The sequence below is a fragment of the Neodiprion pinetum genome, chromosome 1, assembly GCF_021155775.2.
Source record: "Neodiprion pinetum isolate iyNeoPine1 chromosome 1, iyNeoPine1.2, whole genome shotgun sequence".
Classification (NCBI taxonomy): Eukaryota; Metazoa; Arthropoda; class Insecta; order Hymenoptera; family Diprionidae; genus Neodiprion; species Neodiprion pinetum.
This window is the reverse complement of record NC_060232.1, coordinates 29,967,470-29,982,356: the sequence shown is the minus strand read 5'-3', so window position 1 is coordinate 29,982,356 and position 14,887 is coordinate 29,967,470. Positions and strand designations below refer to the sequence as shown.

Sequence of the window (14,887 nt, the reverse complement as noted above, 5' to 3'; positions counted from 1 at the left end):
TATCACCAATTTATGTCCCCCTGGGAACCAACCAATTAGTGTCTGAAACATTTTCCACCAGCAGCTCTAGTTTTCGAGATATTCTAAGACGTGCATTTAAAATGGGACACCCTTTACACAAGATTCGTTTTCGAATTTCGACGAGACAATACTCAAGCTTTGCGTACGTGAGGCATCCCTGCGCAGAAAGCGGCTTGTCCGAAGTTCTGAACGGTGCAGCGTTGAAGAAGATTATTTTGTTTACGCAAATTACAAAGTTTAAAAAAGTTTGTTCGCGTGACACGCGCATACACCAATTCCATAACGTACCGTAGCGAATGTTTCGCGAGTCCGCGTGTACGCCTCATCGTCAAAGTCCTTTTATCGAATTCACCAACTTTGGCGACAGCCCCGTGGCAGGCTCGCGCCGGTCCCATTTCATGCGAACGGGGAGTCGGATGGAAAAAAAGGGAGGGAAGAGCAACAAAAAAAAAGAGAGAAAAAAAAAAATTAAAATAAAAAACAAAAGAAAAATTGTAATCGAATTTTGCGCGTTGCGCAATTAATCCGGTGACAGACATTTCACCGAGAATTATAACGGTCCACTGATCTGCCCAAGCCGAGTTTCCCCTCCGCTGTTCGTAACGTATAAAATGTAAAAAGGGGGAACCCGCGGCAAAAGCCTGCTGTAAAAAAACAAAAAGAAGAAATCATACGGTTCTGACTGATTCGGCGGCGGTGGTTCGATAATAAAATGTCATTCGTAACGCCGAAACAAATTCAAAAGAACTGTCACAAGGTTACCTGCCTTGCCAGCGTTCAACAAATTCGAATCTCCGTACCGCGGTTTCACCGTACATACATGTATACGTATGTACCTACGGACGTATTAACGCGCAATTTTTTTATTTCTCCCACACCCTGCACTCAATTTACACTGATTATGCCACTCGAGATTCTTTGATAAGGTGATAATAATTTCCTGGAAAAACCTTGAAAGGCGGTAACCGTATTTCTTCATCATTTCGCATGATATCCTACGACAAGCGTAACACTCAAAAATTGGCTGAATGTGCGCTAAAATGTAAGAAGCTAAAACCCGACCGAGTCAGGCAAATAATTTCGAGAAAATAAAAGCGTTTTTTTACACCAGTGTTAAAAGGGGGAAATAAGTTTAGGACTACGTTTTTTTTTTAGTGATTATCATGAATTTTTCTTGACAAGAAAGGAATATATATATATATAATTAACTCAACGTTTGAGAACATTCTGTAAATATATTCAAATAAATATCGTAATTTTTTTAGCTGATACCTTCCACGTTTTCAGAGGAAATACTTTAAAAAAAATTAAGATATTTATTTAAATATATGTATAAAATGTTCTCAAGGTTTCAATTGATTATATACATTCCTTTCTTACCAAAAAAAAATTCATGAAAGTCACTAAAAAAACGTAGTCCTATACCTATTTCTCCCCTTAAGGGGGTGACGACGTGATAAATTTCAAACAAACTTCGACGTTGTTGGCTCGATTCGTTATTCGGATGTCATAACTGCCTTTTTGTTTGTTTTTTCTCTCGACCTGTCCGCGTCTTTTAAACTCAAACAAGCCCCTCGAATTAGAACCAGCCTGATTAAAGTACTTGTTCTGCCACGGTGCAGACATTTCACGGGACGTTTAACAAGATACGTAATTTTGTGGTGACCAAGAAGCATTACTCTTCAGCGTCGAGAGAATGTGTTGGTACCGTCTAAATAAATGAAGACTGTTTGTGCAATAGGACAGGTACGTCAAAGAAAAGATAATAATGAAGCAAAGCCTGCCCCGTCATATAAATTAGAGATGTTTTTAGGGGAAAGTCAGACTCCGACAGAAACAAGTCTTGCCATTTTAAAGCAGAACATTTCTCTCAGCCGGCTCGCTGGAGGCGAGAACCAGCTTTTGACTCCTACACTGCCGTTCAATTTTCGAAGGCATCGAACCGAATCAATATACCAGAGACTCGTTTTCATCCTCCGTTGCGAACCCCAGTAATCGTGATATCGAGAGGCTTGGACGGTAATTATTCGAGTCGAGAAAACTGGCACCCATTGTTAGTATCAGAAAATGTTATTTACAAATGTCGGTTCGTATAACAGTCTAGCAGTTTCACTTAAAGCACGAACACAGTTCAGCGCAGTAGCGCAAACAGCATAGATTTTAACGAGATCTCTGAAATTTGATCCGAAGCTTTGCTGAGTTTAGGTACACATTTCGAGAAAAGGCCTTTCTCCGAAACGAGCTTCTACACTACGCTTTAATAACACATCCACCGAGTTATATGTATATATCAGTTCTGTGTTAACTTGGAATGAATATCTCGTTCCAAACCGTGTGATCCGTGTGATGTACCAGGTACAACTGTATCGTTTGCCATCACCCCTTACCACGAGCCTCAGAAAATTATTACATCAATTTTTATCCAACGTTTTTCAGCATCGTCGTGACAGCTCCGCGCTACGATTGCTTGATAAAAATCTAAAACGTTAATTTTTCCATTTTTACATATATATAAGCGTTTGCGTATACTCACGAGTTGTGAAGCTGTGGTCCCACCAATCAGTTCTGCAGAGGTAGGCTTTGAGGTCGTCCGCCGTTCGCCCCACGATGACAACAGGGGGTGCGACGAGGGTGCGAATCATGAGAAATACGCTAAAGATCGCAACGATAACGCCCAATCGCTTCAGCAGATTCATGTCGGTGATTTTCACCGCTTTCGCAGATCGCACTCGAAATATCACCGATATTCTGCAATGAAAAGTTGCGCACATTACACAGAATATTGACGAATTCAAGGCACACTCCAGGTTTATAAATAGCAATCAGATCCACCGTTCTCTGATACGAATAACTTTTCAGCAGAGGTAGAATTTCCATTTGAAATCAATTTTTCATTAAATTTTTGCTAATAGGGAGAAGAGGAATTGGGAACATATCGGTAAAAATACTCGTGGCATTCTACAATAATTAAACGGGATTGAATGGTTTTGCAGAAGTCAGCTAGAAGCGGGAATATCAAAAGCACGAAAAAATAAAACCTTATCCAACAATTTCAAAACAATCTTAGCAGTCAATATCGTAAAAAACTGTTAAAGTATTGGATCGCTTTGCACAAAAGAATAAATTCAGTAAAAATTCTGAAGTGCTAGTCTCTTCTTAAAAATGAAAATTTCACAGCTTTCGGCTTCATATAGCTTTAAGAGGTGTCATATCTCAAGGATCCCAACTTTCTATCTAGGTGTGCTTCAAAAGACTTGTAGTCGTCTGGTGTAGGTAATAAAACTGCAGTGTGACGAATAAATATGCTTCAGATTATACATATACCAGTCGTATAATAATGAGCAAAATGCAACAACAACGATAAAAAAAAAAAAAAAACAAAACATAAAATAATAAACTCAGATATTCAGACGATTGGTCGCTGATTTCACTCATCCGATTATATACCGAAAGTGAGCAGAAGGTCGGATAATAGGTTTTTCATGTAGGGAATTAGTTCCACTTAGCGAACTTTACTGGGATACCTGGCAGAATTCCCTGGGAACGGAGAAAGAAATCGCTTTGAATGTCTTCCCGCAAAGCGTAGCTGACTGTAACAAGGTTGCAGTTTCGAATCTTTTTCACCGCTCGCTGATCGATGTCGCGAAAGAATATCGTCGAGGTGATGGCAATTTGTCCGTTGACTTTCCAGCCGCGATGTACCAAACCGTTCCGCACCATGTTGCGTCGTGCGGAACGGAGATAAAGCATAATTCTAATTTTCCGTCGAAATTGATCGGGAATTATGTGCAAGGAGGAGATGATTTGACCCTTTCTCCTGCACCCGGAATTACGAGACGTCTGAGTCCTCGGTATTATTCCAAGAGCGTACAGGTCTTGTGTTCGGTGCCAATTATATCGGAAGAGGTGATTAATTGCACGTGTGTTGCGCCTGTGTAAGCCAGCTCGCGCGCTAATCCGACCAGCCCACACAGTCAACGCTAAGGAAGCTTTCCTTCGTTATGATACCGATTACTCGACTCGAGCGAGATTTCGAAAAGTATGAATAGAGTGAAATATACATCCATGGTAATTGGGTCGAGCCGGCAGAGCGCGCAGTTTGATGCTGCGTTCCAACGGATTGCACGTGAAAGAAAATTGTTACAATCGCGCGTAAAGAAATTAATCATGTTCTCTGGATAGCTGAGCAAAAATCGCGAGTTATCCAGCGGACGTATTTCGCAGAGTATATTCAACTCGTTGTAAGTTATTTTATTTTCTCTACGACGATGTGTACCTATGTAACAACATCTCAAGTTAATTATATGGCACAGTGAATTATTGATGGTAAATTTATGCCGCTGACTCGATCAACATCGCTCAAGATAAAGCCACCGCCGAATTGACTTGTTAACCAAAGTATGTCGTGAATAACGAAATTGCATCGTACGCGTGTTTATCCACAATATATTAATCCAGTAGGCGTTTCAACGATTGGAAGATATTGGTAGGAAAAATTGATTACATCAATATTTCATGAGGATACGGAATTCCGGTGTACAAATTATGCATCGGTGGTAAACTTTCCCGGGTCTTGAAAATACCGCGGACGTACTCATCGATTGAAAATACTTCGATTAAACTTCGTGGCCCGTATATCAGAGCTAAGTGCGCTTCGCCGTTACCAACTTGGCACCCGCTGTTACGATCCATTAGAAATATTGCTTCACTTATTGTCAAACCCCGGTAAGATTCGGCGCTTTGAATTCAGTTTCGAGTTCGCTGTTACCCGATGCATCGTAACGGAAAACTCTCACGTTATTATGGAACATTTGGCCGATCTACCCGCCGTTGCTGTGTAACTGCGGTAGGAATTAAAATCGCCTACGTAATTTACAAAAACAAACGTTCTCAATCGTGAAAACGTTTTAGCGAACGGAATAATAATCTGGCTTATTTCCAGCTGAAGGAATGAATTTCGTACGTTTCCCTACATTACCTATGTAGTACAGAATATGCGTTCCTTACACACCGCACGAATCCGTAATAAAAGAGAAAAATACAAGTCAACTGTTAGAATTTATCGATAGCTTCTGTACAAAAACGGACAAATATATACATATTTATATATTCTATATTTGTTTGACACTTTGTACATTTTATACCCACAGTGTGACGGAGTTGGACAGACATGTAGCAATGCAAATTCCCCCGACTATCGCGCATAACGTGCTAAGCGTAGGAATAATTCGACGGGTGATATTCCCTAGATATTTGGAGAAAATTGGACGGTGAAAAACGGTGGAAAAATTTGTAATTTAAATGGGATGGGGTAAACGAGCGAGTGAACCGAGGGTGAACCGAAAAATTTTAAAGACCGTTGGGATTTCTACACGCACTGGAAAACTCTGTCGATAATAGTCACGTTCCGGTTGGTGCATTTGAAAAGTACGCAAAAACGAAATGCTTATTTTACTGCCCGATATCGATAACGCTTCATAAATATTCCGCACATGCTTCGATCCGACGGAGAAGTAGAGGGGAAAACTTTCTTACAACCGGGGTTGGTAAGTTCGGTATAACGGTAACCGTAATCGTGAAAAAGCGTGTACAAGCAGCTGAATTGTCCTTCCATTACAATAACGATATTATCTACCCGCCGCTGCCACATGCTAGGATTCCCTATACAACAGACAACGTCCCGAGGTCGATGTCACCGAGAGAGCGTTCCTACTCGCCATTTTATCCGGCAGCTTCGTCCCAGACCCTAAAAGCTCCGAGGACGTCAGAAGTGTCTGCGGCAAAAGCCGGGAAGCTTCGGGGCGGGTTTCGGGTCCGTCAACTTTCGGAAAAGCCATTTACGTGTTACAGATTATTCTACGGTAGGACTGATTCCCACTCAATATTTCATGCGCAATTATAGGTACCTCTTCTCCTAACGTGCACTCGACTCAAAACTTGACGGTTGACCACGACTATGGCCTGGAATTAATTAGCCGATTTACAGAACGCTGTGCGAATGAGCAAAGAGAGTCTGTCTTCTTCATGGGTGAGCTTGGTTTGAATTTAACGATTTTACGAAATCTCGTTGAAGGCTTGTTCAAACCGTCAATTTGTGATAATTTCACTTAAGTGATTCTGTGCGTGCAGCGTTTCTCGAATATACGCTTCTTTGAAAATCCGACAAGTTAGAGGCAATTGCCTTTGTCGCCATCTCTAGAAGTGGGCTTTTAACGTATCAAACTGCGCTTTCCTTTGAGCTGTTTCCCTTGGTCCTGGAAGATCCAAAACAATTCTAATCCTCGTGCGCTTCACTTTGATGCAGTGTACAAAGGTACAGACTGAATGCTTTTATCCTGGGACCTAAGGGACTATGTGATGTCTTGAAATTCGCCAGATACTTGGAAAAAGCTTGAATAGCGCATTCTAGGACTCCAAGCCTCGTTTAGTTAGGTACGAGTACCGATTCATAGATAATTTAAAAACGAAAATTTATTCCTACGTAATTCTTTCAGCGAGTTCGAGATCTTCGGATGTTACATCAATTTTTCCTTTATTTTGGTAGCGGTATTCCATCCAATCAATCTCTTACAGGGAAAGAACACCCTTCGCAACTGATAACGTCGAACAAACAGTACCGAATAAATTGCCCTTCGTTAAAACATATTGACGTTGCAGGGGTGAAAAATCAATTTACTTAAAATTGGCTTTCACAACAATTGGAGGAATTCTTTTACGAAACAATATTCTCCAATAGTATAATCGCGCCTTCCAACGATCGACAGACTCGCTGATATGTTTTTTCAAACGTAACGTCAATTAAAGCTGATTCTCAACTTATCCAAAGCACCGTTTCCACGAAGGGTAAAACCTCCCACTCTTCTTTCCTTAAATAATAAACCAAGTGCTTTCAACTCCGTTGGGAATCCCACATTTTTATCCTTACTCACCCAAGTTCTGCAAGAACTCCCGAGGTTACACACAACCGAACCGAAAGATTAATATTGATACAACAAGAATTCTCTGAACTTTTGTAACGTAAGACGCTTATAAATTTATTTTTTTATTTTTCAGAGATGAAAGAAATTGGTCATTTATTCCGGTTTCGATAAGTCGTGAAAATCTCCAACGGAGTATTCTTCGTCAGCATTATCTCCGACTCGAATCGGGACAATCCGTTAGAGTGAAATATACAATTACGTTCGACGATTATCTCCAAATCGTTACACGCATATAAAACTCACTCACCTCCAGGTCTTGAGCATCAGAGCGCCGTAAGTCAGGGAAAATCCAATCTCGCGCAGCCAGACCCTGACCGTACAAGTCACGACGTTAGGCCTCGGATACATCACGATAGTCTGCAACAGGGGATAACCGGAGTCTTTCAACGCTTATAGTCACGCAGATCTTGACTAGTTGCAAGCTTCTAGTCTGCTAAAGAATGGCCCAATATTGAGCCTATGAAAGCTGTTCGATCCTAAAACCCAGCCGACTTTTTTCCACTATTCCCATTCCGTTTGAAAATGGCTTATAAGAATTCACGAACCGTTATTATATGAACGGTGAAACGAAACAACCGGGTTTAGTCATGGTGAAAGAGAAGGACCCGGAGTTTTCTCGAAGCGAGAGCATCGAGTGTCGCTTGGATCACACGGGGTGGTTAAAAAACCCCCGATTAAGTAAGTTAAAAGTTTGAAACTTGGACGGTAAAAAGGGTGCAAGGTTCCAACGGCACGGTTTCTTTTCCCGCCTTTTTCCTCCCCAGAGACACCGTGACACGCCGGCTTACCTCAAGGGTTCGGAGAGTTTACCCGAGCATAGCGAAATATCGCCAACTTACCGTGCAATAAATAAAAAAGGCACCCAAGGCGATGACGCGGAGAAGAACAGGACTCGCCGCTCTGACAACCTGGAACAGAAAGAAATCATCCGAGGTCAGTGCGATAACCCGCAAGTCTCCGGGAATCTGAAGGAAGAGGAAAATGCACTTCGCGATTCATGAGTTTTTTTTTATGACATTCGACACCGCGTGAATCGACGTGGCTGATAGAAGCGAGTGGCGAAGCGCCATGTGGCTGCTGGTCCGAGCTTGAACAGTATCGGGATTTATGTACCTGCACCTTCCGGTGCGCCTGCGGGGCAAGAAAAATTACACGAATGTTGAATAAGAAGTAGACAAAAAGCTCGCATTTGCGATAACTTCACCATACTTGTACTCGCACGCGAGTATATACATGAGTTTATGTTCATTGTGCAGAATATTTTTATCGGTGAACCGAAGGGATGGAGATTTCTCGTAAATTGATAATAAAAAAAAAAAAAAGAAGAAATCGTCGGGGAGTACTTTTTGTTTTTCTTTTACCAAGTAGAACTCACGTAGCTGTGAAATATACGACTTTCGGTTTGGTGATAATATTCCAAAGGTACCGCACTTTGCAATATCATTAAATTTACAGCGCCGGTCCCTGCTTCTCTGAAAAGAATGACGTCGCTGCAGCTACGTCGATATCGAAATATGCAACGAGGCGCGAGGCATCTGCAATTCAAGAGGTTCGCACGAAATGACAGTAGCTGCAATGCACGTTACGAGGTACTGCGAACAAGCGCGTTTACGCCTCCCCGTTTATACGCGTTCGCCATTATACGACCCTCAACCGAGCATCGCGTATATTGCGGAGGGCGGCTTGTAAAACGACGCTTAACCGCTGCATCAAGACTTTTATCATAAGAACTGCTTACAGAAATCGCTTCTTCCTGTCTGCGCCCGATGATCATTCTCCGGATAAAATCTCTCCCCGCAATTGTACGACTGTAACTGCTCGAGGTGAAGCAGATGCGGTGTTCTACCCATTCGGTTCACGATTATACAATGTTTCCGTCACTGGTTCTGTTCTGGGATCATCCACCAAGATCCCCGAGCGAGATGCACACAAGGATCAGAATATATAATCATCGGAACTCTCGCTTCTCACGCAAAATCGTTCCACGGGAGCTTGACTCAATGTTTCCGCGCGTGTCAGACTTTGCGGATACCTTGCGGCTAGCTCCCCGTGGTCTTTCCTTGCGATATTACTCCAACCTACCTAAGCCCTGTGTGTAGAGGAGATGATCCCTTCACAGAGAACCAGAAGGCTTTGTCAAATCTCTTTCCGCGCGAAATCGGCTTCTTCTCAGCCTGTCTGGGCAAGCTCTGACTATTCGAGTACATCGAAGGTCGACAGACGGACGGTTAACTAAATAATATTATTATTAATACCGAATAGGTGAGACAAAACTAAAGGATGACTTGAGGGAACTTTTCTAGGCTTTATTACTCGTTCATAGAACCAAAAACTCAAAAGAGTTTATACCTTATAATAAGGATCGCTTGGATGTTTTGAAAATTTTCCACGTAGGTTTGAAAGCTTTCGAGTACTTCGTACGCGCATACAAAGCGAGCGCTTTAACGTTTTCGACCACAAAAGAGGTTGTTATGAATTTTTCGTAATATTACGGATTCGGCTAGAAAATCTCTGGAGGATTTTACGGACGGAAAACACATTGTGAACATGCTGCGATAGATTTAACGATATACATACCTACGACTATACAACAGCGGACAATTCAAATAATCTAGAATACTTTCGGCCACTTCGCGCACGCTGTAAGGTACATTAAAACGGAGCAATTTCTCAGAGCGAACCGAGCGGAGATTTTGAGTTCGGAGCCTGCAATGACGTTTTCCATCCCAGTGATGATCCACGCGTGAGGATTGTCAAAGTCAGTTGCTAAGTTCGTAAAATAATTCATGTAAAATATTTATATCGTCGCTCATAAAGGCTCTTGCATAGGGTGCAGTTTGGCACGGTCGGTCTGCACCCAGTTTTCGAGTTCACGCAATAAACGAGAGAAATCGAACTTTTCAAACTGGCCTCACCACACGGAGAGACTTCTATTATCAATGTTTTCTTTATTGCCTGTCCATAATTAATAGTGATTATAATAATATGTATCAATTTTGGGATAATCGAGATAGAGTTAAAAGAAGTCGCATAGTGATTGCGAAAATGCGGAGTTAGGCAATCATCTTTTTCGAAATGACACGTAAGAATATTAACCTCTTACATTGAAAGAATTACAGTATTCAAAAATCCTTATATTAAATTTGCTAATGGATTCAAGTAACGAATATCAGTGTAGTACTTTAGAAAGAGTAAAATGAAATCCGGCATGTTCGATATAAACGCATAGCTATTTTCTTAAACTATACTATACGAAAAATGGGAGTCACGTTGGCTTACGACTACTATGATATACGTACCAGACGCACATAAGCCGTTGTCGTTCTTTTTCTTTTTTAAAAGTCAATATTACTATTCCTACGTTACTTCCGCAATAGTAAATATGCAGGTGCCAGTAATGTGATCCAGGTTTCCAAGGGATCGCGTCTCCTGCCGTTCCTGGATACACAATATAAAAAATAAGAAAGAAGAAAAAAAAGGGATAATACACGTATCCCATGTACATCCTGTTCGATACTTGAGAACGATATTTATAGAGGTGCCCATCATTTTCCGAGAAATGGCTATAATTTTTATACGGCAAATGGATCTCGCTGAAACGCTGTAAATGCGAGGCGTAGTTCGCGATAAACTTTTTTTTAGTAGCATTAGTATCGTATCCGTTTCCTCTTTTTTTCCGTTTTCTTTCCCAGCACTTTCGAGTCAATCAAACGTCGGCAAAAATTTAACGATCCAAACGTTTCACAAACGTGTATCGAAGATGTTTGCCACGATTCTTGGTGAACGATTTTTTGTACGCGATTTGAAACATGTGCGAAATGATTATGTGATTTCGACAAACTGTATAAAAATGAATTTCGAAGGTGTCTTTACGTATGTTTGCAGAGTGTATACCAGCTACTTCCGATTCAACGATCCGTTTGAAATGCAATCTAGCAATTTGTATCGTGAAGGCAATCGATGAACCGGCATAAACGTTCAACTATTTCGAATAGAAAGTAAATAAAATTTGCGAACGTCAATATTACAGATACAACGATGAGAGATTGATCGATATTTAGAAACTTAACACATCCCTGAGTCCCTGAAAATCTGTAATCGACACTCGAGCCAGCCGAGGGTTTGCAAATTTCTGTAAAACCCGTAGCGTTGAGCAGATTACCGAGAATTGTGAGGAAAATTGAACACCAACGGAACAGGGTTCCAGCTACGCGGCAGCTAAGAATGCCGTACAGTAAAACCTGGCTTACTCGAGCTCCGTGGATTCCTGAGCTCGTAACGCCGTCCGGATGCGCACCCAGCTGTGCTCAACTACGTACAATACTAGGCAAGGAGCGGGTTTCCCTATTTACTGCAAAGAGCCGAGGTCGCCGGTTACCGAGTCGGTAGGATAGGTGAGGTTTTACCGTACACACCAAAGTTATGGGTAAAAGCCAGTGGCATAAACGAGCTGACTCTGGCAGCGGCGAGATAAACCGACCTCGTTGACGTTCGCCGGGCGGGCCAGGAACTGCTCCTGGCGCTTCACCGTCGACGAAGCCGAGAGAGAGAGAGAGAGAGAGAGAGAGAGAGAGAGAGAGAGAGAGAGAGAGAGAGAGAGAGAGAGAGAGAGAGAGAGAGAGAGAGAGAGAGAGAGAGAGAGAGAGAGAGAGAGAGAGAGAGAGAGAGAGAGAGAGAGAGAGAGAGAGAGAGAGAGAGAGAGAGAGAGAGAGAGAGAGAGAGAGAGAGAGAGAGAGAGAGAGAGAGAGAGAGAGAGAAAGAGGGAAAGATGGAAAGAGAGGAGGAGCCTTCGAAGTCTGGCCGATGGCTAATTTCTAGACAATGTTGAAACATTTTGTTCAATTTTTCGTCAAGGTTTCTTCCTTTAACTATCACGACTGTCGATGGCGTCGGGCGCATTGGAATTGTTTACGAATCTAATTTCAAATTCTATCCTCGCTGCTCTTTCAACACTAGCCGGTTGATTAATCGGCGGGTGAAAAACTTTTTGTAATATTAAAAAATTGCGCAAATCTTCGTATGTGATTTTCGCGGAGATTGAATTTTTGTACAAGCGTCGAATTTAAAATTATTTAAATATTCGGTTCCAAATTCGTTTCTACAATAATTATTTCATTGAATATGTGGAATTTGATCATGCATTGTTTGCACGCAAAATTAAGATAAAAATATGCAAACCATGCATGGTCAAATTCTCTAACCCTCTCCGACGAATCCTTCCACATATTTAAGAAAATTCATCGGTCGCTAATTTCTAGACAATGTTGAAACATTTTGTTCAATTTTTCGTCAAGGTTTCTTCCTTTAACTATCACGACTGTCGATGGCGTCGGGCGCATTGGAATTGTTTACGAATCTAATTTCAAATTCTCCGACTGTGAGGTTGTCTGAAATTTGATACCGGATCCCTTCGAAAGGCGATTCAAGCATCTCGACCGCAACAATACGGTTGCGGATGAAATTCTGCAGTTGTAAATATGCAGAGAATATAATCCGGTTCGATATTCCCGAGCGAATAACGTTCGGACTTCACTCGACCCGTGTTACAATCATGGATCCTTGCACAGAATGCGTAGACAACAATTTGAAACTAGCTTTTCGGAATTTACCCCGATGCTAATCGTGAAATTGTATAACTCAGACAATGGTGGAAATCCGTTTTAGCTTTCAGACGACGAAGGTCATGTTAGGATACTTAGTGGACAACTCTATCCTCGCTGCTCTTTCAACACTAGCCGGTTGATTAATCGGCGGGTGAAAAACTTTTTGTAATATTAAAAAATTGCGCAAATCTTCGTATGTGATTTTCGCGGAGATTGAATTTTTGGACAAGCGTCGAATTTAAAATTATTTAAATATTCGGTTCCAAATTCGTTTCTACAATAATTATTTCCTTGAATATGTGGAATTTGACCATGCATTGTTTGCACGCAAAATTAAGATAAAAATATGCAAACCATGCATGGTCAAATTCTCTAACCCTCTCCGACGAATCCTTCCACATATTTAAGAAAATTCATCGGTCACGAAATCTTCACATAATAATCATTTCCGGGGACTCGCTGCTTGACGACGTGGTTTCCGTTAGGGACGTGAAAATGGAGGCGCGCGTTAACGCATCGTCAAGATATCTCCGCCCCTACTTGCAGCCGATGCCGAAAGCCGAAAGCCGAAAGCCAAACGACGACTGCGCGACACCCTCGAGGGAATCTTGAGCTGGCGGCGGTAACCCTCGACGTAATTCGTTTACTCCAGTTCGCAGCTGCAATCGTGTGGTTTCCCGAACCAACCGTCGACTCCGCGACCAGCTGAATAACTAAAGCGTAATTTCCATGCGACCATTCCGGCTGCAGGGACGTTCGGTTCCCGGATTTCTTAACGTCCGAAAATTGCCGGTTGCCTTTCTTCGGTTCTTGCCGAACTTCCCGCTGGAAATATTTGCCTGATTACAACCGTGAGACGAACTTCGTCCTATTTCTGAGTTTCGATAAAAGGTCCCAACCGTTGACAAGAGTTTCCGATTACGGCAGGGTGCGAAAAAACATTGTCGAAAAATAAACCGCGTTCTGTTATTCGCCAAATCGAAGTCTGATTTTTTGAGAATATTTCGCGGATGAAACGAATTTTTTCCCAACCTCAGGTTTACGATGCTCAAACGCATTCGGTGGTTTCGGTGACGCGGTTTGATTAATTTGATTCCTATATTGGAGCGGTAGAGACGTCCCTTCACGACCGTGAGCGTCGCCGTAGCATAGAAATCCTCGAGGAATTCGTAATTAGATTGGATGAAGCCTCAGACTTTGACCCCCGTAACTTACGGATGTCGAATAAACTAGCGTGTGACAATCAAAGATTTGTGTACATGAGAGCTGAAATTCACTCATCAATCCTCGGAATCTTCGATACGAAATTGCTTTCGAGAAACGTATTACAAAGAATCTGATGGGAGGAATTGAGAACTAAGGATCCTCTAATTTCAATTCCGTGAAAATTCCAGCACCGTTCCGTACATAGCAGTTGTTCGATACGCTGACCTGGCTCAAGAGGTGGCCTGTACGATTAAATTTTAAGGACCGAGCTTGCACGCCTCTCACAGGTATCCGACACCCATAAGAGACCCAGGGAACTCTGCGAGTTTGCATGTTATGAGAGATACCTTCTGCCACTTACCTAACTTTTATGCTAATTTTATTATCAACGCATTATTCACAACCCTCGGCATACACACGCAGAACGCCTCAGCTGCTCCACCTGCAGATATTTCGCAAGTAACGTAATTAATATTCTTCAACAGATCATCACTGCTCGAATAAGAATCTTTTACGAAAAAAACAAAAATGGAGATTAAGAAAGTAAAAACCTTGGGGAACATGATAAATTTTTTATTGAAGACTCTGGAAAACTCGTGACTAGAGGCTATATTTATTCACTGTGACATCAAAGGCTACGATTTTCTACGACTGAATTTTGACTCTTTGCATTCACAAAGTCAAGAAAATCTCATTCTCGATTCACTCTTTTCATTGAATTCAACCATTCATCCGATCTTACGTAACACGTCGCGTCGGTCTCGTTTGTCTCCGAGTGATGGTTCATCCGTATTTTCACTGTTCTATTTTCACCGCCAGTGAATAAAATTGACATCAAGCGCCCGTAGCTCTTATCCTAATAACGTGGATTTTCAACAGGAATCCGTCCTCTGGATACAGACAGATAAAATGAAGACGGGAATACACACCGAAGATGAACTCATTTGTTCCAAGTGAGCGATGATTTGTTTATTTACCAAATAGATGTGCGGTTGGAAAAGGTATTTTTGACTCAACGTAACGAATGCGTATACGATGTTACAAGGTGTCTATTTAAATAAATGAGAATTGATTTAA

General features: G+C 41.8%; 1 protein-coding gene across 2 annotated transcripts in view; it reads right to left on the bottom strand.

Annotated features, from left to right (window-relative positions):
- LOC124218372 (metabotropic glycine receptor) overlaps positions 1 to 14,887 on the bottom strand; it is a 137,372-nt gene that overhangs the window by 16,018 nt on the left and 106,467 nt on the right. For both annotated transcript variants that reach the window (XM_046624906.2, XM_069136823.1), the window contains exons 7-9: positions 7,841 to 7,909; positions 7,249 to 7,358; positions 2,555 to 2,769 (exon numbers count right to left, since the gene is read on the bottom strand). In XM_046624906.2, coding sequence (XP_046480862.1) covers positions 2,555 to 2,769; positions 7,249 to 7,358; positions 7,841 to 7,909 — 394 coding nt within the window. The remainder of the gene's footprint in view (positions 1 to 2,554; positions 2,770 to 7,248; positions 7,359 to 7,840; positions 7,910 to 14,887) is intronic.